The sequence below is a fragment of the Scomber scombrus genome, chromosome 9, assembly GCF_963691925.1.
Source record: "Scomber scombrus chromosome 9, fScoSco1.1, whole genome shotgun sequence".
Lineage (NCBI taxonomy): Eukaryota > Metazoa > Chordata > Actinopteri > Scombriformes > Scombridae > Scomber > Scomber scombrus.
The window spans coordinates 19724806-19752032 of NC_084978.1; the positions used below are offsets into that span (position 1 = coordinate 19724806).

The following is a 27227-nucleotide window of genomic DNA, read 5'->3' on the forward strand; positions in this document are numbered from 1 at the left end:
AATATCCTCTCATATTTCTTCTATTTCTGATCCCAGTTATTATGTTCACATAAACATTAAAGTTGCAGCATAATGTGATTTGTGAAGTCCTGTTTTATATTGAGGTTGATTATGCCATTTGAAGTCACATTAAATGAGTAATAACAATTTCCAGCAGTACCGGTGTTCTCTCTCTCTGTATTCACTGTATTTATGTGATTTCCCACTAAGAGTTGACATGAACTATCACAGCTACAGCTCCAGTGAAGTTGGCCTACCATGTCATGTCTTGACGTTCGTTCTACAGCCTCGTGATATTGGTAAACCTAACATGACGTTGCGGTCTCTTGTTTGACAAGCATTAATTTTAACCAATTGAAAACAGATCTTTTTTCTGCTAAACCAATGGGATCGTCAGGATCCCCCCATAGAGGCGGTCTTTCTGAGAAACAGTGCGTATCGGGTTAGGTTGCTAGAAAGTTAATGGCTGGGGGAAAGAGATCCTCCTCAACCCTCGCTTCGGGAGAGTTTCTGGATTCCCTGAAGTAAAATAACGCAAATATCCTGAAAGAAAGATCCCGGACGGACGTTTAAGTCAACAAGTAACTCGTTAACACACGTAATCGTGAACATAAGTATGCAGGATGCAGTAGCCGGGACGGCAATGCTGACGGACGGCTTCGAGGACGAGATTGACTCGGTGACTCCTCGCTCCCCAGCGGCAGGGATGGGGGTAGGAGCGACGCCAGGAGGAGTCGGACTAGGGGGCATTGGGATTGGTGTAGGTGGGAAGAAAGTACGTTTGTACGGCGAGCCTGGCGGGCCTGCTGCAGAAAGACTGGATTTCAAACTAGCGGCCGCGGCCGTCCTCTCCTCGGGTCCAGGATCCGGCAGCGACGAAGACGAGGTTTCAGAGGTAGCTACGCTAACCTGAGCTAAGCTAGTTAGCTAAGCCTAGCACAGAGCTAGGCAACATTCCTCTTCTTGCGCGAGCTGGTTGCTAGCGAATTAGCTCGCAGTTGGCAACCACCCCCCTCCCAGGCCGCTGAAATTACGTAAAATAAACCAGCACTCTACTCGAATAACACCTCCTTTTCACTTCCAGGTGCTTATGAGGAGTTTTGATGTCGATAATGTTTTGGTTGAGACACAAGCAGTTGTTCACTGCTAGCCGGCTAATATGTTTTATTTATGCCGCGCAGGCTGTAAGCACGGCCTAGTTCAGGGTGGAAGCGACGACGGCCTCGCTCGGTGCTGTCGTCTCGCAACACCCATCACAAGTTTGCAGCTCTTCCAACAGCTTTCCAGCCGCAGCAAATGGAAGATGTCCGTGTAAAAAAAACCACGGACGAACACCGGCCAGCTAACTATCTGCCATTTCGTAGTTGTGGTGCAATTACGTCACTTTTCCAAATCATGTAAATTAACTCTGATCAGCTAACTTTTAGATACGTTTAGATTATGCTTTTCCTTGTGGAATTATCCCAGTTTTCGACAGCTGGTGTTGACAAATACGCCAGTATGTTTTTTCCCTATCTTTAGCCTCTGTTGGTCAGATAGCCACTACCACCGTGTCAACTTGATTAGCGTTGTCACAATTGAGAGTTCATGTTGAGAGGTGTCCCAACTTTCCATGTGCTGGCAGCTACACACGATGGACAGGTGTGATGGCATCTCGGCTGAACATACTGTCGACATGTTTAAGGTCAGCTCCGACGGGGTGCATTGATTATCCAAAATATTTGTGTCAACAGCACGAATGAGATGTACCCAAAAATGCCTCGTTAGATGGCAATGTGACAAAATCACATCTTGGGGGATTTTGTCAAAATTATTAAAAGCTTACCCGTCACACTCACCAAATGCCATGTCATAACCAAACCGCACGCCTCGTCTAATGTGAGCTGGTAGTTTAAAGAATTAAGACTTTATCAGCCATACTATTGTCATGTAATTGAGTTGACTATATCATATGACCGTGGCGGACACCGGAATGGAAGTTGTCAGACTGCTAGTTGGTAAATATTTGATTTGCACAAATATATCAAAGGTCTCAGTTTAATAACATTTTCATGGTAACTTAATAACAATTGTCATCTAAAAAGTAACGTTGCATTCGCTGTCATCAAGGAGTTTGGGTGTGGAGGGAATCGTCACTGTTGCCCTTTTCACAGTACCTGTTGAACCGTCTCTATTGTATTAACTAATATCTGACCCTGAGGGAAAACCTGTCTGAAACCAACCGCAGCCATGACAGTCAGACAAGTAAAGATGTCAGCTGATACCAATGCCAATATAGCTTATCATTTCCATCTGAGCATCAACTGTTAAGTTGCAGAAGAAGAAAATATCAAGTTTGACAGCCCCATCTCGGGCAGTTGAATTGAATCAAATTGCAAATGTATGGCCTGTGTGTCATGTTTCTTCACTTACCCAGCCTACTATATAAGCCTGAAAGGGAGCGTTTGTTGTGGTGCTTTACTCCAGCGGAGAACTTGCTGCTCTGGGCAGTAGCTAAAATCTGAGCCCCAGGATTAAGCAGATGCCATTCTAGGCCTTTCCAGCTCTCTGGATACCAACACTCTGGGAACTGTAGTTCATTAATAGTGAAGACTGATGTCCATTGTTGATTATAAAAGCCTTTGTAGAGCTACATCCCCCATGGGTTGTTGTGCTCTTGTGTTCCTATCGTATAGCTGAATTCCTCCACATTGCTGAATGCTGACTCTCTCCCAACATTTGCTCTCAGGGCCAGGCCCTAAAAGCCTGCTGCAGCCTATGGATTTACATAGCGAGATCTTTACTCTGTCATTTTTTAACAGAAGTTGTTGTGGAAACTGGAGAATGACCATAATTTATTTACATTTTTTGTAAAATCTCACCTTCTAGGTAGGATGTTGCCTAAGTTAGTTGTATCTTATGTCATATTTGTCCTGCTCACTATAGCTAATGTATACATCTGGTGTACTGTTAACGATAAATGATTGACTTTAAAAAAAGACATTTCCCCCCACAATATATTAAAGTTACGTGCATGAAATTGTGTAAATCAGTCATGGGTGTAATTTAGGTATTTTTTTTCTTGCTGACACTGTGCCCCTGTAGATGAAAATCAAAATATTATCTTGTGGAAAAGTTTAATCTGAGGACAGGACTTTGATAAATGTTTTTAAAATAACAAGCTCTAATCACTAGTTTTAATTTGGCCTCTTGGTACAGTCTATTTTTTTTTCTTCATGTTGCTACAGTTTGTTTTTGTATCTGGCACATGTATTTAGATGAGGTTTTGAGGTTTATTTCACCTGTGAACCAAAGTATGCCATGAACAATTTCCACAGCTACTCACGATGTTAATAAACCTACATGCTGTGATCCAAATACAAATTAGCGACATTAGAACCATTTAAAACACAGAAATTAAAGCTATGTTGACTCTCAAATTAATGGGCTAAATGTATAAGCTGTGAGTGTTTTCTGATGTAATGTTTAGATTGTTTAAATAGATAAATAGTTGACACATTCAGGACTAAAACTGTACAGTATTTTTGATTATGAACAAATAAATAACCAAAAAATGTAAATTTTGAATCTGCAAGTCACATAAAGTAACGTGTGAGTCTATTTAAATGGAACAAAATAAGAATTTGACCTAAGAAAAATATTATACTAGCAGTAAATAAAACATTGTTTGTTTAGTAAAGTTAATGTTATCTTGACCCACTTGAGGGGTTTTAAGATAAAAATGTCTGAAAGACTGTAATACATGATAGCCAACAGGGCCAAAGCTCAGGTATGAGACTGTGGTGCTGTATTTGGGCAGCTGACTCTCAGCTGAATCTCACCATGTGTGTAAGGGTTGTAATTCCCGGCCGTAGCACTTCCTATGCTGTGACTCGCTTATCCTTGTGCTCCTTTTTTCCCTTCCTCTGTTGGACAGTAAATAAACAAGGGCAGCATGCCTGGTCTTTTTATAGCTAGTGTATTTGTGTGTAATCACATATTATTTATATTACTCTGTATACAGGGAGCACTTTTATGCAGAATTATTTAAATAATATGTGGTGTGCTAAGCACCATTATACAAATGTTTCCACATAGTTATTTTATTCTATTATGAATGTACTGGTCCAGGCTCTTGTCTCCTCCTCTGTAAAGGAAGCTTACAATTCTTCTTTTACATTCCTCTCTCGCTCTGTCTCTCTCAGGTGGAGTCATTCATTTTGGACCAGGAGGACCTGGATAACCCCATCATGAAGACAGCGTCAGAGTTGCTTTTGTCCAGCGCCACAGATGGAGTAGATTTGAGGACTGTTGATCCAGAGACACAGGCGCGACTTGAAGCTCTACTGGAAGCTGCAGGTATGGCGGCTTTGTCTGAATTTAATTCAGCTTTACAAGACTTGATTCATGTTCATTTTTAGTTGACCAGTACTCTGCTGGCCACACCTACTTTGCTCCAACCAGTTTTAATTTATGCTAAATCTTCCTGTGTCAGTTTTTCTTATCCCATTTCCAATCCAAACCAAACATCTCAGCTTGTATGAAGCCTGGGGCTGAAACAGCAATAAAGAGGAGGTGCTGCTTCTGCAGGTGTCCTATCATCACATAGTTTGAAAGTGATTTGGGTAAATTAGTTTGATTAGAACTTGTAATCTAGATGTAAGAAGGACTGTGTAGATTAATCCATTAGGGCTGGGTGTCCTGGCCTCGTTTGGGCTTATGAACATTACCAGGCAGATTAACTCTGCAACGCGCTTGAGCCTCCGCAGCATGCAGAGAGCCCGTGTTGAACGGCTAATGGCTAATCTCATCGTATTCCCCCTTTCTCCCTGACAAGTCGGAAAAGAACAAGTGGTAACTTGCATTATCGGTCTTCTTCAGGTCGGTTACAGCAATAACAATAATAATAATGTAATTTGTTGTAATTTTTTCTTACACTGGATTGTGAGGAGTTTTACAGTGTTTTATATAATATCAGCAGGAGTCATTGTCAGTGTTGTGGTCAGAAGATTTGGACAGCCTCTCGTCATTCCCAGCATGAACAAAATAACCAAATACTAGATCTGTCGAGACCACCCAGGAAGATGCCAAGTGTCTTGCGATATCTCCTGGTTGTAGACTTCAGACAGTCATTGACTGTGTCGGATTTGCAACCAAATAATTAGAGATGCACGATAATATCGGCATGTCATCAGTATCAGCTGATAAAGGCTTTAAAATGAAATATCGCATCAGCCCGAAATTAACATTTCTGCCGATATGATAGGCCGATTTGTGGCCTGGCTGTGCTCCCCTCTTAGGACTTTTTCACCCTGATGGTCCCGATGCTTCCTCTGCGAGCTTCAGTCCATTCAGCTGCCCGACAGATCCCACTTTAACCTGAAATACAAACTGGGGGTCGGTGCTCTGGTTGGCTCCAGATGGCGAGCATAGGCTACCTGGTTGTGATTCGCTCCAGCCATGCTGCGGCTAATGCTCTGTGTGACATTATCTTGCTGCTTACAGTCGATGAACTTAAGCTTTTTGTTCATGTGGGTGATAAAAAAGAGGCTACCCAAACTGTCTGCCACAAATGTTTACTGACACTCAACTCTTGATGGATATATTACACGATTGTACAACAGATCATTACACAAAATATAATCCCAAAGGAAAGTTGTGATCTATGCCACATTTAGTTAAGTAAGTTTATTTTAGGGATAGTACAAGACACCTGAATTGGCTTGACTAGTTGTATTTGCACTGTGCAGCTGTATTGTATGTAGATAAAATATAAATACAAGTGTGATCAGGTTAAAAGCCTTGATGGTGACATCTGTAATTCTTTGAAATGGGTCACATAACGGAAACCTGCCTTGTATTGGGTTTGGGAGTTTTCTGTATGAAAGATCAATCCTCTTGCGTTGTAAAAAGACTAATTAATGCCAGACAGAATTAAATATAAACAATCTACGTACAGCATACAAGACAAGTCAGCATATGTGGATTATTAATGAAAGCTACTGTTACTCCTAAATAAACTTGGGTGACCTTGGGCTAATATTTCTCTTCTCTGTACTGTCTTGTAATGTGAGGAGAAAAATGTCAGATGGGTTAGGGGGAAAACGGCAGTAAGGTGTGCAAAACACAGAACCAGTATATCAGCGTTACATCATATTTTGACTCCATGTCAAACCAAAGCCAAGCCAAATAAATTTAACATGTAAGGATTGTTCTGCAAGCTTAAGCAAAGCGACACCCGTATCATACATCGATATTTACAACCTTTTTTTTTCAGACAAGATGAAACATTTCTTTCAATTGATTGAATTAACAGATTCAGCGTCACCCAATTTTTTTGTAACAATCGAATGGTCACGTATACATCGGTGATAAAATGTCCAGTGCTCTGTAAGCTTTTTTTGCAGTTACGGGGCAGTGGAACAACGATAGACAGAATCGCCTCACAGAGAGTGGCAAAATATATCAACGTTGTTGTTTGTGCCGTAAAATGAAATGTACCTGTAATGTAAGAGGTGATGATAACAGCTAGCTGTCAAATAATACAACTTAAAAAAACTGGTCAATACATTCAACAAGTTTGTGAGAAGTGTTCAAATTACGCATTTTGGGAAGAATCATTTGAACGTAAGCAAACATCTTTACAGTAGTAATTATGAGTGAAAACCCATTTTGGCATTTTTTTTTCAAATCATCCGGGCATATTTTAAAGGATCAGAATCTGCTACAATAAAGCTAATTAAATGCCAATCTGTTCATTATTATTCTGCGATGTGTTTTATCCACCTTAACCTACAACTAGGGAAGCATGATGATATTGGCATGTCAGTGGTATCGGCCGATAAAGGCTTTAAAATGAAATATCAGCAGCGGCCTGAACATTTCTGCCAATCTGACAGGCAAAATTTGCAGGCTCCACTTCACTTAGCTGCCCGACATACCTGCGGTTCTTCCCACTTTAACCTGAATAACAAACAGGGGCTCCGTGCTCTGGTTGGATCCACACGTAGAGCCGGGGCTAGCTGGGGGGGCTCGTTCTTTTTCACGCATTGGAGAATATTGGCACATGCCGTTGGCCAATCAAGGATTGAGTAAGCTAGTAGTGTGATGCGTGGCACAAACATGACAGTATGTTAAGCGCTGTCAAATAGAGGAATCAGTGGAGCATGTAATTTTTCACTGCTGTAAATACTCTCAAGAACAAGAAACATTAAAGAGGGAAATCAGAGTGGAGCGTAGAGTGGAAGAAATTAGTCTAAAAATGTATTAGCCATCGGTTTAGTGAGCCTTTTCTATTTTTTCTGGAGAAACTGGGCTGATCAAAAGTGTTAAGTGAAATCAAGGGGAAAGGTCGTACCATTTAGACATGCAATAATGTTTGTTGCTTTTACTCAAACAGAGAATGGGGGTGTGAAGAATAGCCTGATGTAATCCACTCTAGCGCAATGTTGATGTGTCGTAATGGTAGTGATATTATAGCCTAACCTGTTGACTTACAAGGAGTGGTGGGGGGATTGTTTCTTACATGTATCGCAATGTGGATGAAAAACGATTTTTTAAAATGCTAGTTATTAATGTGATGTTGTCAGAAAGAAAAAGGTGGAACTTGACTGCAAGGGTGCCACCCTGACAGTCTGCAGCGCACACACACTACAGTTATCTTCCAATTCATCTTCAAAAAAGGCAGATTGTAAGATTGTAAGCAGGTTTTGATGTCGTCACTCAGAGAATAACATTAGTTTAAAGCAGCTAACTCCAGCAGTAACAAATGAGACCAAACTCAGACTGTAGCTCAAAACAATTTTGAGGTGAAGCAAATAACTCTGTGATCGGTCTTTCTTACCTTACTCAGCTTATTTTGACGACTGTGGCTCAGTTAAAATCTGAATAATAAATGTCAGGTGCAGCGTGGTAGGTTTAAAGCCCAGCTCACACCAAAGATTTACTGCGACACGAGTTGAAACTTGCAACTACTTGCAAGATGCCGGTCTGCAAAACCTGCCCGTTTACACCAATGCAACTATACAAGACGTTGTACGATTTCCATAGCAACGACCCTCTGTACTTGCGTTCTAAGGGCTTGTCAGGCTTTTTTGGTCGCGTAGAAGAAATTTTGACCAGCTGACTTCACTATGAGCTGATTGGCAGTTGCAGTCGACGCCAGCAGACGGCTTCAGTCCTCAGTCATTTGTATGAACTTGGCATTAGGCGCACTGCTCTTTAGGTTCATGTATGTGCAGCAGCGCAATATGCAAGAGGGCTGAGTGACGGTGACTATAGATCAGTGGGTGTGGTGATTATTAAATACTCTTCCAGCCAATCACATCACTGCTCTCGTAGCTCTGAGTTGTGCCAGTTACAGTTAAACGAGATAACGACATCTCAACTAACAGAAAGCCTGTCTGGATGGTTCAGAGTGTCACAACATGACCACTCATCACCACAAACCTGCAACCAAAGACAGATACAGTAGTTTTGTTTTCATCAGTTAATTATTATAATAATAATAATAGAAATAAAAAATAAAGAGATTGATTTGGTAAAGCAGTTTATATCATACCAATGCAGTGTCTGCAATAGTTATAATGTATCTCACCTTGTAAATGGTAATAGTAAATAATGTTGCACAACAGTGTTTGCATCACATGTGGAGGATAAAAAGAAGTGGCGCCACTTTTACTAAAACGAAAGTTGGAAAAAAGCCTGAGTGCTGCCAACCCGACGTCTCCTTCATAATAAAAGCCAAATATCCACAGAATAACTAACCAGTCTGATGTGTGTTGTTACACTGTAACAGTCTGGTGTCATCAGGCAATTCAACAAAGGCAAACAGGTAACGACTGCACTTCCCAGAGGCTGAGGCAGATTTATCAACATTTCAGCCCTGCTGCCTTCAGATGCTGCAGTGACATCACTCACTTTCATTTAAGATTTACCAACTTTTGCGCTTTAACCACATTATTTTCTATGCCGATTTTGGTTTTAGAGTGTTTAATTGAAATACATGATTTATATTTCAAGCATTAATCTGTTCCTTCAGTATCAGTGAAAACAAAAAGATTTTATGAGGACGACGAATCACTGCATCTTTCTACTATAGTCAGACGTCATTGTTCTGTTTTAGCAAAAACTTACATTTTTGAACTTTGAGCACAAAATCATCTGTCAAAAAATGTTTGGGTCATCAGCGTTGTTAGGAAATGACTAAATACTGACTAAATATGAAATATCTTAAAAATGCCAAAAAATACTTGGAGGGCAGCTTTAATTGTACCATGCAGCACATCTGTGTGTAAATATCTGCATTTGTTATGTTTCTCCACTTATTTATTTAAGTTTTCCCTTTTAATTTGTCGCCCGTCTGTAGATCATATTGTCTGTGTAAACATGTCAAAGATTTAGGGAGAGCCTTGCAGGTGCTGATGGGTAAACAGACTGTACCTTAGGGATTTGGGCTTGAGTCTGAAGCTGTAGACCAGTGCAGGCCTCACCAAGGACCTTAGGACCCTCTGTGTGGCCATGTTAAAGAGCTAGACCCAGCTAAGATCAAAACCTTGTTATAGTATGCTGTAGTGAACATTAGTGAGACATTTTCCAAGTCAGGCAGCGAGTTTATAGATTAACAAATTGCTACTATGAGAGCAGTGAAATTCAGTGAGCTGCAATGTCGACTTTCTTGCTATTTGGCCTTTTCTTAAACAAAAGTTGGCTAAAAAATGTTAATTTGCAACTTGGACAAAAATGTTTACTCAGACCACATACTGTGTTATTGGTACAGTGGGTGTAGACGGCTCAGTGGTTGGACAGTAGCTACTTCCAGTTAAAACACAACAAAAAAATCCGCCTCAAGTCACAGTCTTGACTTCCTTTAACTCAATGTCCATTTTTCTCATGGTGAAAAGATTAGGTGTGCATAGGTTTGTGTGAGAAACCTTATCAGGCGGTCGCTTGTTTTTGTGTGAAGAGTCTGAAACAGTATTGTTTATAGAAGTTTACAAATAAATCTTCTTAAAAAAGGTTAGGGAAAAAAAAGGAGGGCACACTCAGTTTCTTTGTTTTCGTCTGTAGTATTTACGTATGTTCAGTCAGTTTTGGGTCAGTGAACTTCTTGCATTCTCAGAGATAATGATACACAGTACAGTAAATCATTAATATTCAACTTCCTCGACCTCTTGTTTCCTCTGCCTGTGGCACCATTGCGAAGTCCTTGTCTGTGAGCTGTACTAAGTTTAGCTTGAGTCACAGGCCCAGTGGTAAAAACACAGGAGGACCACAAGGACTGGAGCCCACTTCTGCCTGGCTAATGGATGGGTTGAAGATGAGGCCGAACACTTCAAAGCCAACAGTTTTTTTTCTCTTCCCTCTTGGCTTTTCTTGCTTTAGTTTTACATGCGCTGTACCCCACACAGGTAGACAAATACTTGAATGATTTTTGCCAGTTGGGAAATTGTTCTTGTTAGGTCTTCTGAAAGAGACCCTTAAATGTAGGTCATTAGCAAAAGTTGTTTTTCTTTTCTTCATGCTTGCTCTTCCCTCTCGTTCCCCTCATTGGCTTTTTCTCCTCCTTCATGACGAACACACACACGCACACACACATAAACACATTTTTTCTCTCATATTGCACCTTGTTTTCCTCTCATCTATGCCTTTTTTCCCCTCATGTTGACCACTATCTCCAGTTTCTGTTTCTCTCATATTCACTGCCTCTCACCCATCTATAATTCACTCAGGACAAGACTTTTTCTCTCTTCTACCATTAACAGCCTGAACTTAAATACTTGCTACAACTCCATAAAACTAACATTACCTTCCTCACTTTATTATACTATACTTATATGTACTATATTTTTGATATGGTCAGAGTTCAGTTTGGACCTGGACACACCCATACTTGCCCAGTGGATTTTGTTTTTGTAGCTTGTTTACCATTTTACCCAGTCACTGCCAAAAATAAAGGGTAGTATTAATAGAATCATAGATGGTGTATTGAAAGTAGTGGAAAATATATCAAGCCATATTAACAAATGCTTGTGTGTGTTTTCTGTGTCTGTGTGTGATTTTTTTTTTTTCCTTTTTTTTTGTCTTCCCCCTTTTCCTCTTTGTGTATGCTGCTACTAACCCTGGATTGGATTGGCTGGACTGGACTTGCTTCTTCATCTGGTCTGGTGTGGTTGTGCTCCCATGTGGTTTGCCTTGCCCTATGCACCTCTGCCTTTTTGGTGTTCGGCAGGCATCGGTAAACTGTCCACTGCCGATGGTAAAGCTTTTGCAGACCCCGAGGTGCTACGGCGACTGACGTCATCTGTGAGTTGTGCCTTGGACGAGGCAGCAGCAGCCCTGACTCGTATGAGAGCTGAAAACACACTCAACGCCGGCCAAGCCGACAAGTATGTATCTTGCCCGCACTGACAGTGGCATATGTCAGTTTATCTTGTTTCATAGAGGATAAAAATAATTCATAAGTTCATATATCATCATTCTCATTTGTCTCAAGTCTGAGCGGCATACAGTATGTCTGAATGTGTGCGTGTATGGGAGGTGGTTGCGTAATTGTGAGGCGTATGTGTGTTCACCTGTCACAGTGGCAGTAATTGTAGCAGTCTGGTTATTTTCAGCCGTAGTTTAGCAGAGGCGTGCTCAGATGGAGATGTCAACGCTGTGCGCAAATTGCTGGATGAGGGACGGAGTGTCAACGAACACACAGAGGAAGGGGAGAGCCTGTTGTGCCTCGCCTGCTCGGCTGGCTACTATGAACTTGCACAGGTATGTGAAAGCAAGGGGGGGGTGATTTGGCATAGTTAAGATTATGAATTAATAGTGTATACTTCTCCTAAAGAAAAAATAAATCATGGTATTAACTAATTAATACTGTGTTAATACTGAGCTTCCCTCTACATGTTTTTTTAATTTATATTTCATCCTTCATCCAGGTTTTGTTGGCCATGCATGCCAATGTAGAGGACCGGGGCATAAAGGGGGACATAACGCCACTCATGGCTGCTGCCAGTGGAGGTTATGTGGACATTGTCAAACTGCTTCTGGTCCACGGAGCAGATGTTAACGCACAGTCCTCCACAGGTAAAACCCCACTCACTTAATTTCTCTATAATTATGAATATTTAATGTTCTGTCCCTGTTCTGCAAGTTTTAATCTGTTCTTTTTTTTTTTGTCCCTCCAGGTAACACAGCTTTGACGTACGCATGTGCCGGTGGCTTTGTGGATGTGGTGAAGGTGCTGCTTAAAGAGGGTGCTAACATTGAGGACCACAACGAAAACGGACACACACCTCTCATGGAGGCAGCGAGTGCTGGCCACGTGGAGGTGGCCAGAGTACTCTTGGAGTATGGCGCCGGCATCAACACACACTCCAATGAGTTCAAAGAGAGTGCTCTAACACTTGCCTGCTACAAAGGTCAGAACTTTGATATAGTCTGCTCCCTTTATTATGATATTTAGTTGTTATATCATTAACATGCTCTAATGCATTATTTTTGTGTTAACATTGATAAAAGGATTAGAAAATGGATTTCTTTTCCACTGCAGGTCACTTGGATATGGTGCGTTTTCTGTTGGAGGCTGGAGCAGACCAGGAACACAAGACAGATGAGATGCACACTGCATTGATGGAGGCTTGCATGGTGAGCATCTGACCCAAATCATTACCTTGATGCTTTCTTCTCAGGGTCATTTCAGATGGCTTCTTAATTTAAGTTTACTTTAAATTTGATCCTCTTCTGGTGCGCCAACGTGACGTAAACATTTTTCACCAGCAACTTGTCATATTTTTAAGTGATATGAGACTTTCTTTGTGTCACAATTGGATAATAAATCCAGTAAGAAAGGTATTCCAATAGGAGTGTAAGCAAACTCCTTGTGTTAACTGTTGACTGAAAAACGATCTTATTAGTGATGATGCTTCTGTCAAATATAGCTGAGCAGCAAGGAAATATTTCGAATCCAAACATTGAGATCTGTAAAGATGCATCCGAAATAGACTTATAGCAAAAATGATCCCATATATTTATTCAGGTGCTTATCTCTACATTCTTTGTGTGTCTCGCTGTCCCAGGACGGCCATGTGGAGGTGGCGCGGCTGCTGTTGGACAGCGGTGCACAGGTCAACATGCCAGCTGATTCCTTCGAGTCGCCCCTCACCCTCGCAGCCTGTGGAGGACATGTGGAGTTGGCAGCCTTGCTCATAGAGAGGGGAGCAAACCTGGAGGAGGTGTGCAAAGAGACAGAGACACTTCAACACCAACACAAGTCTAGGAAAGGCCATAAAATACCAGAGAAAGTTACTTAGTGTGAATACTTGATGTTTCATGCACACTATAGTGATATATTTTTGTGTTTCTGTCTCTTTGACAGACTGTCCAGTCATTACCGATAATCACTGTACTAAATTCAACCTAAAGCCTTTAAATCCAGTTAGAAATTTGGGGTTTTGAGGTGAAAATATTTTCTGTGTGAGAACAAGTGATGGGAATTTAATTTGTTATTGACATTTAAATGGCATTTGTATAACCAACTAGACAGCTAATTAAAAAAACCCCATCAAATTAGAGAAAGCAGGACAAAGATTAGTGAAGAAAACAGAACATAGTCACGTTGCAGTGAGGTAGTGGACACAACATGCCAGACCAAAGCAGCTTTAGGTTTTAGTAGTTTCTGTGAGAATACACAGACACAAAAGAAAAGCAGAGCTCTACACCACAGTGAGTCATACTCGCCTCTGTTTTCTTATCTGCCGATGCTTCTGTTTGTGTCCAGGTTAATGATGAGGGCTACACCCCCCTGATGGAGGCAGCTAGAGAAGGCCACGAGGAGATGGTAGCACTGCTGCTGGCTCAAGGTAAAAGATCTTTGGTCCTAGATCTGGGAAATGGAAACATAAAGTGAAATTCCATTCCAGCAAACAGCGTACACATGTTTGGATTTCTTTGGAATGATAAGTCGTCTCTTTGTATTATACTGCATTTGAGATGGAATAAGATGTTAAAATGTCAAATCATATTGATCCTAGTCTATTGTTAACTCTTCAAGGATACAGAATACCTATATTACATTTGTGTCATGCAGCTGCATAGTATATAGGACAAGGGAAGTGCAAAATGTAAGAATTTGTGCTTTTGTTCTGCTGTCCAGGTGCTAACATCAACGCCCAGACAGAGGAGACCCAGGAAACAGCTCTGACTCTAGCATGCTGTGGAGGCTTCTTGGAAGTGGCTGACTTCCTCATCAAGGCAGGGGCTGACATCGAGTTAGGCTGCTCCACTCCTCTCATGGAGGCTGCACAGGAAGGCCATCTGGAGTTGGTCAAATACCTTCTGGCTGCAGGTGAGCTGGAAAGAAGCAAGGCAATGAGCTGGAGATCTAGAAGAACAGAGACATGAAGAGTAGGCCTAGTTGCATTTAAAAAAATTAAATTCTATTGTGATTACTATCCTAATCTCATGATTTGTCATTCAGGTGCAAATGTTCATGCCACCACGGCGACGGGGGATACAGCATTGACGTACGCGTGTGAGAACGGCCACACTGATGTGGCGGATGTGCTGCTGCAGGCTGGAGCCAACTTGGTATGCTTTTCACTTACATCCTGTTTGTCTCCTACAATTGTTTGTTTGATGTCTAGATAACAGCAGAACAGATGTGTAATAAAGTATTTTGTATGCAAATGTTAATCGATTGAACTGGAAACAAGCTATTGTATGAGGAAAGTTTTCCTGTAGTATTACAGCAACAGTTTTTCTTAGGCGTTAGATTTTTTGGACTTGTATAGCTCATAACTTCTGGACTAATCTCAGCTTTAATTAACACGTTTGCTCATCTTTGCTCTCCAGGAACATGAGTCTGAAGGGGGGCGGACGCCCTTAATGAAGGCAGCAAGGGCGGGACATCTCTGTACAGTGCAGTTCCTTATCAGCAAAGGTATGTTATGTACCAGATGAAGTGTACTTTTAAGGAAATTTGATTTAACCTAAATCCACTAAAATACTACTGGAATATCTTTCTTGAAAAGTCCAGATGTAGATTTCTACATGCTTTACAAGTGATCATTAGAAGCTGATTTGGGATTTCATTGCAGTGAATTTAAATATGCAGGATACTTTCACTTATTTGGACCCTGTTTCACAAGTCAAGTGATCTGTAAAACTGTAATGTGTAAGACCTGGTACCCTGTCAAATCTGGTGTATAGATTTATAAAAAGACTAATTTTACACAGGATCTGCTTCATCAGATTCCTTTGGTCGTCTTTTTTGCACCCTCCAAGTTTTCAGTTATCTGTACTTGGTCACTCAATTTCAAGTTTCCCTTAGTTTTTTGTTTTATTGGTCAAGTTTGACTACTTTATTAATATATGGAAACTTAGTAGATATTGTATGAAATATAATAATATGTGAATCAGCTCAGCCAAATCAGAGACAACTTTGAGAACATAGTAGGTTGTTATTTATAAATTTGGTTTTATTGCGTAGAAGAGGCTTCATCCTGGAGGAATTTACAGTCATACGCAAATCAATATGAAAAGACTAGAGAAAAAAGGGGAACAGGATTTTATGTTGTACAGTTTGTTTCTGTTGTTTTAGATGTCATGAATGAATTGTCATTACTTAGAGCAGTTCAGATGTTCAGTGTTGCACTCATTGTTTTGAATTAATATTTGCAATTAGTTTTGGAGAAACTACATTTATGACTTATGCGTAATTAATTTGAATGAGAGACCTCAGGACTTTTAGTTTGTAAATGGAGTAATTAGACTCCTGTTCCTCATACACATTGAGTTGATGTTTTTTCTTCTTCCCTTTCTTCATCTCATGTCCAGGTGCTAATGTGAACAGGGCTACAGCCAATAATGATCACACAGTGGTGTCTCTGGCCTGTGCTGGAGGACATCTGGCTGTGGTGGAGTTGCTGCTGGCACATGGAGCGGATCCCACACACAGACTCAAAGTAATACACAGACTTAAGACAAGTGAGCATATTTATGAGCTCCCTTTTGTGTCTAATAACACATTATTGACACCATATGTCTTCCCTTACATAGGATGGCTCGACCATGTTGATAGAAGCTGCTAAAGGTGGCCACACTAATGTGGTGTCCTACCTGTTGGACTACCCCAACAACATCCTGTCTGTCCCAGCCCCTGATCTCTCCCAGCTCACTCCCCCCTCGCAAGATGCCTCTCAGGTAAATTGACCAGCAATAAAGCCTTCATTTAGGGAAGTTGTTTTTGGTGATTAAAACTAACACGCCCCCTTCTGTTACAGGTTCCTCGTGTCCCATTCCAAGCTCTCGCCATGGTGGTGCCCCCTCAGGAGCCTGACCGAGCCCCATCAAACATCGCCACACCCCCACCTGTCTCCAGCAAAGGTAATCAATGCTACAATTCCTGTCACTTTTTGAGTAAACCCATAAAGTGGGTGAGCTACAGACTTGATTGAGCTTATTGTCTCCTCTGTTTAATGGCTATTTTATTGTTTATCCACCCTAATCCTCACACTGTCTTATGTTCAAATTCAGGCGCGTCCAAACAGAGACAGGCAGCCCTTCAGCCCAGCGTCCCCAGCTCAGTTGGCCGGGGGCCTGAAACGGAGCCTCTGCCGCCCTTCCACCTGTGCCAGCCTCTAGAGTGCATTGTGGAGGAGACAGAGGGAAAGCTGAATGAGCTGGGCCAGAGGATCAGCGCTATTGAAAAAGCCCAACTTCAGTCGCTAGAGCTAATTCAGGGGGAGCCGCTCACCAAAGACAAGATTGAGGAGCTGAAGAAGAGCAGAGAGGAGCAGGTAACCCATCATCTAGTTAAAAGCCAATCTCATTCTTCTCTTTAGTATGTCAAGTGAAGTGGATGTCACCTTTAAAGCAAATTCACACTTAAATGTTGCTTTACATGCATAGCATGGTATCAGAAGTTAAGTCTGGTCAAACAAGGATGTGGCTGTTGTCCACTTAGGTGCAGAAGAAGAAGAAAATTTTAAAGGAGTTGCAGAAGGTGGAGCGCCAGCTACAGCTGAAAACACAGCAACAGTTCACCAAAGAGTACATGGAGGCGAAGGGCTTAAAGGAGGAGCAGGAGGCTGGACAGAGCCAGGGCCCGGGCCCAGGGCCTGGAAGTACGACGTCTGCTCCAGGGCCCCTTCCCACCACACCAGGTGCCCAAGTACACACAGGCTCCGACACAGATGAAGAGGCCAACAGAGATGGGGATCAGGATGATCAGCCAGGAGAGGAGGGGGAAGAGGTGACACCATCTGCAATTTAATTTTGTCATTTCTTAAAAAAAGAGTTAGATTTGACTCCTTGAACACAGTGTTTGTTGCCTTCAGATGCTTAAGGCGTGTCCTGTTCTGTTTCAGGAAGAGGAAGATGAAGATGATGAGGAGGGTTCAGAGGATGAGGTGGATGGCGAAGAGGACGATTACACCAAGCTTCCTCAGGTGGGCACAATTCTCTACAGGGATGGGCCACAACCGCCACAGCAGCCTCCTCTGCCACCTTCACCACAGGCCCAGCCGCAACCTCCCCCTCCGCCTCTTCAGGCCTTCGTTCCTATCCAACCCCTGCCAGACTACAACCCTGCAGACTACCCGGGAAGTACCAGCCCAGAGCTGCAGAGGGTATTGGTAGGGCAGCAGATGCTGGGCCAACAGCAGCAGGGCCAAGGTCAACAGTTGGCTGGGTTAGGCCCAGGAATGATACCTCAGCAGGCCCCCGATGGGCTCATGGTAGCCACACCTGCACAGACGCTCACAGACACGCTGGATGACATCATGGCAGGCAAGTGCAAAATGTTTTGCAGATGACTTGAAATTGACTATTTATTGTCTTAAGGAATGTGAAATCCCTGACCTGTATGTTTGTTAAACTTTTTCTTTCTTGCTATTTCAGCTGTCAGCAGCCGCGTGCCCATGCTGAACACTACAACCTCACCCACACCCCTGTCCCAGCCGCCCACACAGACGCCTGCAAACATCGCCTCACCACCCTCTGTCCTACCCCTCTATCCCTCTGTTGACATAGATGCACATGTAAGACACTTTGACATTTTTGCCACTTTTCCAGTCGACAGCGATCTTAAAGTTGTCGGTGCATGTATGCTCAAAGTCCTGAACCTTGCTGAGAAACTTTGATTTCTCCACAGACGGAGAGTAACCATGACACGGCGCTGACACTGGCATGTGCAGGAGGACACGAGGAGCTGGTGTCTGTCCTCATCGCACGAGGAGCCAACATTGAGCACCGGGACAAAAAAGGTATGTAATGATGAAGAATTATAATGAAATGGGCACATGAAAGGGACTTTCAACAGTATAACTGGCAATAGACAGCTCAGCTTTGATGATTTTGATCAAAAATAGGTGTCTCATGTTTCTGTAATCAACCAGCCTTCATATTCCCTCTGTTGTCACAGGTTTTACACCTTTGATCCTGGCTGCCACTGCTGGCCACGTTGGAGTGGTGGAAGTGCTCCTGGACAAAGGGGGTGACATTGAGGCTCAGTCAGAGAGAACCAAAGACACACCCCTCTCCTTGGCCTGCTCTGGGGGGCGTCAGGAGGTAAAGCCATTCATGATAACTCGGCCTTCACAATATTGACACTTCTTTGGAGCATTTTCATGACTTCAGCTATGTTGCATAAATATCAACTATGTTATTCAGGTGGTCGAGTTGCTGCTGCTACGGGGAGCCAATAAGGAACACCGCAATGTTTCAGACTACACACCTCTTAGCCTTGCTGCCTCTGGGGGTTATGTCAACATCATTAAGATACTCCTCAATGCTGGAGCTGAGATCAACTCCAGGTGAGGGACAAGGACTTCAATATTCACTTTGGCCTGTTGGTATGAGTGGAACATGTCTACACATTGGTTTAATATATGGAGAAAATCATTCTCCAGAGGTTGAATGTAACAAAACTGTTTATGTTCCTTAAAGCAAATGAGTTTGTCAGTTCTTTAAACTACACAGTGAAAAAATGCCTTTGGGTTTTAGCCACACCAAAAAGTAATAGCATAACAGAAACAGTAAGGATCAAAACCAAGGTTTTCTAACTACTGGTGCTACTTTGATAAATGTTACTTTGGAAAAAGTGAAAATGCATGTTGTGCTGCAACCAAGACAAATGCAACTGATCATGTCATTAGGTAAAATACTTGATTGTCATGATCATGCTGCTCTGTTAGCAAATGCAAAACATTAAAAAGTCACATAAAAGCATTAGAAAGGCTTAAATATGCAGCCTGACTTGATCAACATACTAGAATCTCTCTTAACATATTTATTCAATGTTGTGCCTTAATGGGCATTAATATGTAAACTAATAAAATAAAAATAAATAAATTAAACAGTTGAATGTTTCATTGAGTTTTTGGTCTCTTGCTAATATACATATTTTTTCTTTTTCCCCTCAGGACTGGCAGTAAGCTAGGAATCTCTCCTCTGATGCTGGCAGCTATGAATGGTCACGTACCTGCAGTGAAGCTGTTGCTAGATATGGGCTCGGACATCAATGCCCAGATTGAAACCAACAGAAACACAGCTCTGACCCTAGCCTGCTTCCAGGGGAGGGCGGAGGTCGTCAGTCTGCTGCTAGATCGCAAGGCCAACGTAGAGCACCGTGCTAAGGTGAGGTGTCTTCGTCACATTCACCAAAGCACACAGACTTTACTTATCAGACTTGATATTAATTTAAACTCTTTCAGGCCTATATAGGCTGCGCCCATTATTCTAACTGGGATGGCCCATTGTTTGACTGTTAGACATTTAATAAATGTTGGCGAAAACATCATGTCTTCTGCTTAATAAATGCAAACAATACACTGACCTTTTATTTGTGACACTGTGCTGGCTATATTGATAACTGATTCCTCACTTCATGCAGACTGGTCTTACTCCTCTGATGGAGGCGGCGTCAGGAGGTTATGCAGAGGTGGGACGAGTGCTGCTAGATAAAGGTGCTGATGTCAACGCTCCCCCTGTTCCCTCATCCCGAGACACTGCCCTCACAATTGCTGCCGACAAGGGCCACTACAAGTTTTGTGAGCTGCTTATCAACAGGTGAGCGCCCTGTTGTGTCTCTGTACAGAACCGTATTTTTGTTTTCTTATGAGATGATCCTCTGTCGTTTCTGCTGTTGCGTGAATTGTTGAACTGTTGCCAAAGTATTCATCCTGTTTCCCAATCCAATGAGCTGTAATGCCCCTTAACGTCAGTACTACTTCCCGTTTTTGCAGGGGTGCTCATATCGATGTACGTAACAAGAAAGGGAACACGCCTCTCTGGCTGGCAGCAAACGGCGGTCACTTTGACGTGGTCCAGCTCTTGGTTCATGCCAGTGCTGATGTGGATGCAGCCGACAACCGCAAGATCACCCCGCTCATGGCTGCTTTTCGCAAGGTGCAGAGTAATCCTGATTTTTAATGTTTTGGGCCACATCTTAACAAACCTCTTGTCGCTAACCATTTAACCTAATATTTTAGGGTCATGTAAAAGTGGTGCAGTACCTTGTGAAGGAGGTCAACCAATTCCCATCAGACATTGAATGCATGAGATATATTGCCACCATTGCTGACAAGGTAGTTATTGATTTCCCTCTCAGTCATAAGACTACAACATTTATTGGAATTGACAGACGATCATAATGTTTGCAGAGCTTCAACTCCAGCTGTCTGTCTCCCGTTATTGCAGGAGCTGTTGAAGAAGTGCCACCAGTGCATGGAGACCATTGTCAAAGCCAAAGACCAGCAGGCAGCTGAGGCCAACAAGAACGCTAGCATTCTCCTCAAGGAGCTCGACCTGGAGAAGGTAATGTCAGAACCTATGGCTGTGCTTTGATAGGTCACAGCATCCTCAATTGACTTTATGGATAAATACAAACATGCTATTTACACGGCCCTTTTTAATGTTCACAGTCTCGAGAGGAGAGCAAGAAGCAGGCCCTGGCTGCCAAACGTGAGAAGCGCAAGGAGAAACGCAAGAAGAAGAAGGAGGAGCAGAAGAGGAAGCAGGAGGAAGAGGAAGGGCAGAAAACTAAGGAGGAGTTCTCTGACATGCAGGAGCAGAAGGAAGATTCGGCTGATGGTAACTTTTTATGACTTTTGCTCTAAGATTGGAGACTTGAAGAGCTTTTGAAGAATTTAAATTATATTGTACTGGAATCAAGTGGTTGGTTGTCAATGTTATTATTATTTCCCCTCAGAATCAGAGGTACCTATTGAGCCTCCCAGTGCAACTACCACCACCACCATTGGTATATCTGCCACTTCCACCACCTTCACTACAGCTTTTGGTAAGAAGCGAGCAAGTGTGGCCACTACCCCAAGCACCAATCGCAAGAACAAAAAGAACAAGACCAAGGACTCTTCGCCTAACGAACCCATCATATTACAGGATCCGCAGGTGAGCACTAATTATTTTGAGGGGCATTGTGTTTGTCTCTGCTGGTTCACAATCTGATTTCATATCCAGACTAGAAGTATATCTATGAAAGAAAGTTTAGTTTGATTACATCTGTCTGTCCATCCTTTTTCTTAGGTTGCACTAGCACAGCACAAGGCTGACAAGAACAAGATCCACGGCGAGCCACGGGGTGGGGGCGGGGGAGTGACTGGTGGCAACAGCGATTCTGACCCCTTGGATAGCACCGATTGTGCCAGTGAGAGCAGCAGCAGCGGGGGCAAGAGTCAGGAGCTCAACTACCTCCCTGACCTCACCTCGTCCGCCTCTTCCTCCTCCTCCTCTTCCTCCTCCTCCTCTTCCTCAGCCCCCTCTTCAGGAGCAGCCCAGGCCCTTTTGCCCGGCCCAGAGAAAAGACACTGTCCTCAACCTCTGACGGAAGGCAAAGTGGATAACAAAGTCACAGTTTCCATCTCAAAACCAACGCAAAAGTGAGTTTCTTATGGAGCAGAGCATATAAATCATGTGAAATTGTGTGTGGGTCGTAGCTGCACATCTAGGTAGAACAAATTTAGCTTTAAAGATGTTTTTTTAATGTTTGAACTATTGGTAGTTAATGTTCTTAAATTGCAGACCTGTTTTTATGTTTTACTTCTAACTTATATTGAAATGTATTCCAGGTCTCAACCAACATGACATAAAAGATGTATTATTTATTATTGTGATCCGTATTGAACATGAGCTTTGCCTGTTTTGTCACAGAGCTCCGGACATGAGCGACTCGACCTACAACTCCCTGCCCTCTCCATTCAAGACCATGGCTCTTCCCATCACCTCACCCAACAGTAAGCTCAGCCTCACAAGCCCCAAGAGAGGCCAGAAAAGAGAAGAAGGTTGGAAGGAGGTTGTCAGAAGGTCAGTGGTTCATTTAATTATTTTTAGATATATACATGGAACCAGTTTTGGATTATTGTAAACATCCTGAACATGTGCATGGCTTACACACACAGCTTGTCTTTGTGGGCATATAAAATGACATTTGACTGCTTCTTTTCAAGATCAAAGAAGCTGTCTGTGCCAGCCTCCGTGGTGTCTAGGATCATGGGCAGAGGAGGCTGCAACATCACAGCCATACAGGACGTGACAGGAGCTCATATTGACGTGGACAAACAGAAGGACAAGAATGGGGAGAGGATGATCACCATAAGGTAAAATTGATGCCCCCTGGTGGACTGTAAACACCACTGCAGCTGCAGAATAACAGATGGTTAGATTCATAAAACATGTCAGCCCCTCTTGGATAATGTCATTCAGACAAAAACTAGAGCAACAATAAAAAGTCTGATTGCAAGAAATCAGTGCTGGGGAGGATAGAACAGCTAAAACTTGAAGACATCAGCAGTAGATTTAATAACTGCATCTGTTGGAGAAACTGGCTTTTGATCAAGTAAAATCATTTAATTTTAGTGCAACCTACCAAAAACTGAGGACCAGAAATGGGACCATACTCAAACTGGCTGTGTTCCATGTTCACAAAATTGCATTGAGCAACACTGAATAGCAATTTCAAATTTCAACCATCAGGCTTTGCAGGGGGGCTTTTGGTTTGTCTTAAAACTTCATCAGTTAATCATGTCATGACTTAGATTTGTTGCACTTTTTAACAAAAGCTCATAGTCTTCTAAATAAAGTGTCTTTTGTTGTTGCAGAGGAGGAACAGAGTCTACAAGGTATGCAGTCCAGCTGATAAATGCTCTAATCCAAGACCCAGCCAAAGAGCTTGAGGATCTGATCCCCCGGAATCACATTAGAGCCCCAGGCTCTAAAACAACCTCAACTTCCTTCGCCAGTACCACAGGGGCTACCAGTGGTTCAACCACTGGGCCAAAGGCCCTCAGCTCGTTGGTCGCCTCAACAGGCGTCTCGTTCCAGCCCTCCTCATCCTCGTCTTCGTCCTCCTCTCAGGCTGGGGGAAAGATTGGGAAGGGGTTGTCATCAAACGTCAGACAGCCTTTCCCGGTATCTCTGCCCCTGGCGTACGCCCACCCCCAGCTGGCTCTACTGGCTGCTCAGACCATGCACCAGATCAGACACCCTCGTCTACCCATGGCTCAGTTTGGTGGCACCTTCTCTCCCGCCGCCAGCACCTGGGGACCCTTCCCTGTGCGACCTGTGAGTCCCGGCAGTGCTAGCAGCTCCCCCAAACACAACGGAGGAACCAACAGCACCGCAGGCCAGGCCAGATCCAACTCGACCCACAGTGAGCACAGCAACACAGCCATCTCAGGAGCCCCAGTCACGACCACCAACACCACCACCACCAGTGCTCCTAACACATCTTCAACTGCAGCCTCACCTCATACCCCTAACCCCACCCCATACAATCCCCAACCAAGCATCCCCACTCCCTCCTCTGTTAGAAAACAGCTCTTTGCCCCTGACCCCAAGCCTGCAGGTGTCACGCCCGTGTCTGTTGCTGCCACAGTTTCTAGTGGCAGCAATGCAGTACGAGGCACAGGGTCTCCTGCACATCACAGTTCCACTACAACCACCGCTAACGCCCTTCAGCACTCAGTCGGACCCATTTCACAGCCCCCCCTCCAGTCAACTAAAACGGAGCCCGCTGCTGTTGCCCCTCCTGGAAAAGACAAGCCCTCTCTACCTGTAGAGAATCAGCCTGCTTCCGTCAGTGAGAGCATCAACTCTGTGGGTTTCACTCCCACTGCCATGGCTTTACCTCCCAAACCAGAGCCTCGGCAGCAGTTACCTCCCCCTCCCTCCTCTGTACCGTCCACAGAGGCTCCGCCACCCCTCCTCAACCCACAGCCCAGCTCCCACCTTCCCTCAGTACCTCCTCCTGTTCTCTCACACAATGTTGCACATCCCAACAACACTGTACCCCACTTCTCTGCCCCTGCGCCCAGAGTCTCCCATCGTATGCAGCCACCAGGGCCTTACTATTCCCTTCCTGAGCAGCAGCAACAGCAGCAGCAGACGCAACAACAACAACAATCCATGTTTGTGCCCTTCAATGCTCAGCAAGAACCCCCTAAACAGACCCAAAACCAGACGTCCCAGCCCACAAGTTTGCCTCCACAGGCCCAAGCTCAAGCCCAGGCTCAGGGCTCCCTTCAGGTCTCTGCTAACCTCGGGATGATGAACGGTTCCCAGATGCAGCATGTGGCCAATGCAGTCAAGCCTCAGCAGATACCCCCCAACTTTGGACCCGCAGGCCTCTTCAATTTCAGCAGCATCTTTGATAATAATAGCCAGGTAAGATAAACGGACCTCTATTACATAAAGATGAGCCTGACATCACATTTAGATTTTGAGCTGTTAGAGCTGCAGTGATATCATTCATAAGTCATGTGTTTGAAAAATCAGTGGGACGCAAGCATGTTTACACACATCACTTACAATTTGGTCGCTATCACTTGTGCTCACCCTGCAGGTGGGAAACAATCAGGTGTGGGGTGCTTGCCATCTGCCTGCTCGCTCGCCTCCAGAGCAGTCGTACTCGGCCCCACCAGCCTACATGAACATGGGCCAGATGGAGAATATGATGCAACCACCTCCTCCAGACAGCTCCAAAGCCCCTGGATACCGTTCTGCCTCCCAGAGGATGGTCAACAGCCCCATCGGTATGACTGATATCCTATAAGAGTACAGGACATTACACTAAGCACTGGTCTTGAATTTACTTGTAAGGTCAAGTTTTAAGATGCAGTTTGCTTTCTTATGTGACCTGTATTGAACTTTGGCTTTTATTGTCTCCACCTACAGCATTGACCAGCTACGCCACCAGTATCTCTGGCAGTCCAGTGTATCTGCACGGTCATACAGGAGTTGGCACGCCCTCATTTAGCAGACAGCACTTTTCCCCTCATCCCTGGAGTGCATCCACATCAGGTGGGAGCCATAAAAGTTTTTGTTTTGTTATTTTCTTCCAGCTTTTCGGACTGAGATTTTTTGTTTTGTATTGTATATAGTGGCATTTTTTAAAAACTTTTTTTATTTTTTTTTGGTCTTCTGAAAGCTATTAATCCATGCCTGACATTATATCTGCTCTCATTCATTTGTTTTGTGCAATTTTTAAGAAACTGCAAATGAATCTCTATAGAAATGTTATCCACCACTCACTCTTTTTTTCCTAATCTGTTTCTTCTCTACCAGGTGAGTCTCCTGTACCGCCTCCCTCTACGGTGTCATCATCCACCCTTTCCACCTCAGCTGTGGCACCGCCTGCCCCGCCTAAGCCAGGCAGCTCCTCGCAGCAGGACCGGAAGGTTCCCCCACCCATCGGCACAGAGCGGCTGGCCAGAATCAGGCAGACGGGTTCGGTCAATCCACCTCTCCTCACCACCAGCTACACGGCATCAGTTGGACAGGGAGGCATTTGGTCATTTGGTGTTGGCAGTGCTTCGGGTGAGAGCAAACTTTGTTTTGGCATTTGGTTTTTGTTTGTTAAAATTGATACAACAGATAAAATTGGCATAAACAGTCATTCTGTAAATGTGATTTAAGCATAACATCAACCACATATCTCAATCTGTTACTTTTTCCATTGATAAGGTTGTAACCTCTTGTGTGTCTTGGTACAGAGGCCATGTCTGGTTGGTCCCAGCCCCTGATGAGCAGTCACATGATGCATCCTCAGATGCAGGCAGAGCAGTCAGCCTTCTCTCAGCACCAGCCGATGGAGCAGGATGACACCGGTATCGCAAACCCTGCTAACAACTACCACCAGGCTCAGCATATGCCCAACAGTTACATGGACTTCCCAAAGGTAACACAAAGTCATAGCTGTGTACAAGATTTAACCATGTTATTATTATTGTTATTGTTGTTATTCTTTACTCTTTATAACTAGTTTTCTGTCACTGTCCAGGGAATGCCTATGTCAATGTATGGTGGAACCATGCTGCCCCCGCATCCTCCGATGGCAGACGGGCCAGGGGGACCGATGTACAATGGTTTGCACGCAGGTGACCCCGCATGGAGCCCCATTATCAAAGTGGTCCCAAACAATGCAGATAACTCAGACCCACAACAACAGGTAATGTCTTCTTTTCTTAAACCCATATTGTCCAATCATATGCTTAGAGTTTAACTGTATATTATATATAATAGCACTAGACTTGATTTGTTTTAACACATCTTACTCTTCTCTCCCTCTAGGTGTGGCCTGGTACCTGGGCACCTCATGTGGGCAATGTGCACCTGAACCACGTCAACTAGACGGCGTCCACAGCAATCAAACGCACACAGCATGACCCACAGCGCAAAACATGAAAAACCAACTGACAAATATGACCAATTAAGACAAAGAAAAAAAAAAGAAAAAGAACAACATGTTAACTTTAGTAGAGACCTGAGAGTGCAGAGCAGGGGTTGAAGAATTGGACGTTGACACCATTCTTTGATGTGCCTATCTCAAACAAGGAAAGAGGAAATTGGGCGAGAGCTGTTATCAGTGTCCCGATGATGCAAACAAACATGCGCGATCACCTGTTCAACAGGATCCATTCTCTGCGTAGTTTAGCGATTTTGACTTAAACCCACATACACCGTTCTTGGGCTGCAGGGGGCTCAACATGAAGTAGCTATTTAAACTTGGCCCAGAACTAGATGATGATTACCTAAAGAGAAAGAGAAATCAGAACCTTTTAGAGTGGTAAATACATGTATAATTGTTTACATACTAAAAAAGGGTTAAAATGAGAGTAAATTTCATGTCGTATAGTGGCTCTACTTTATGTAGCCTGTATTAATGTGAAATATTTACCTTAATATTCAATAAAAAGATTGAAAAGTATTTGTGTTTTTTATGAAACCGTTTTATGTCATGT

The 27227-nt window shown here is 43.4% G+C and overlaps 1 protein-coding gene across 3 annotated transcripts; it reads left to right on the forward strand.

Annotated features, from left to right (window-relative positions):
* The first annotated feature begins 449 nt into the window (after positions 1–449).
* On the forward strand, positions 450–27193 carry ankhd1 (ankyrin repeat and KH domain containing 1). Of its 3 annotated transcripts, none has more exons than XM_062425473.1 (39): positions 450–895; positions 4185–4338; positions 11210–11366; positions 11595–11742; positions 11910–12057; positions 12159–12392; positions 12524–12618; positions 13050–13205; positions 13751–13832; positions 14126–14317; positions 14450–14559; positions 14824–14911; positions 15808–15935; positions 16030–16173; positions 16254–16356; positions 16507–16769; positions 16937–17224; positions 17340–17760; positions 17872–18011; positions 18125–18236; positions 18395–18540; positions 18643–18785; positions 19395–19608; positions 19865–20040; positions 20217–20379; positions 20463–20558; positions 20671–20787; positions 20895–21063; positions 21182–21381; positions 21517–21869; positions 22141–22293; positions 22437–22586; positions 23088–24651; positions 24830–25019; positions 25162–25287; positions 25552–25803; positions 25980–26164; positions 26267–26434; positions 26557–27193. In XM_062425473.1, exons 1-39 carry the CDS (start codon positions 617–619, stop codon positions 26614–26616), a joined length of 8067 nt encoding a protein of 2688 aa, XP_062281457.1. In that variant the 5' UTR covers positions 450–616; the 3' UTR covers positions 26617–27193. The 3 variants fall into 3 exon arrangements, with proteins under 3 accessions (XP_062281457.1, XP_062281456.1, XP_062281458.1); XM_062425472.1 differs by having other exon boundaries at positions 12524–12616; positions 13042–13205; XM_062425474.1 differs by having other exon boundaries at positions 12524–12616; positions 13042–13205; positions 16943–17224.
* Positions 27194–27227: the final 34 nt, after the last annotated feature.

Coding starts and splice junctions, on each gene's coding strand:
- ankhd1 (XM_062425472.1), top strand. CDS start 617: ATGCAGGATGCAGTAGCCGGGACGGCAATGCTGACGGACGGCTTCGAG. Junction 17,761..17,871: donor GCTGGATGACATCATGGCAG/GCAAGTGCAAAA, acceptor TTGCTATTTCAG/CTGTCAGCAGCCGCGTGCCC. Junction 21,382..21,516: donor TCATATTACAGGATCCGCAG/GTGAGCACTAAT, acceptor CCTTTTTCTTAG/GTTGCACTAGCACAGCACAA.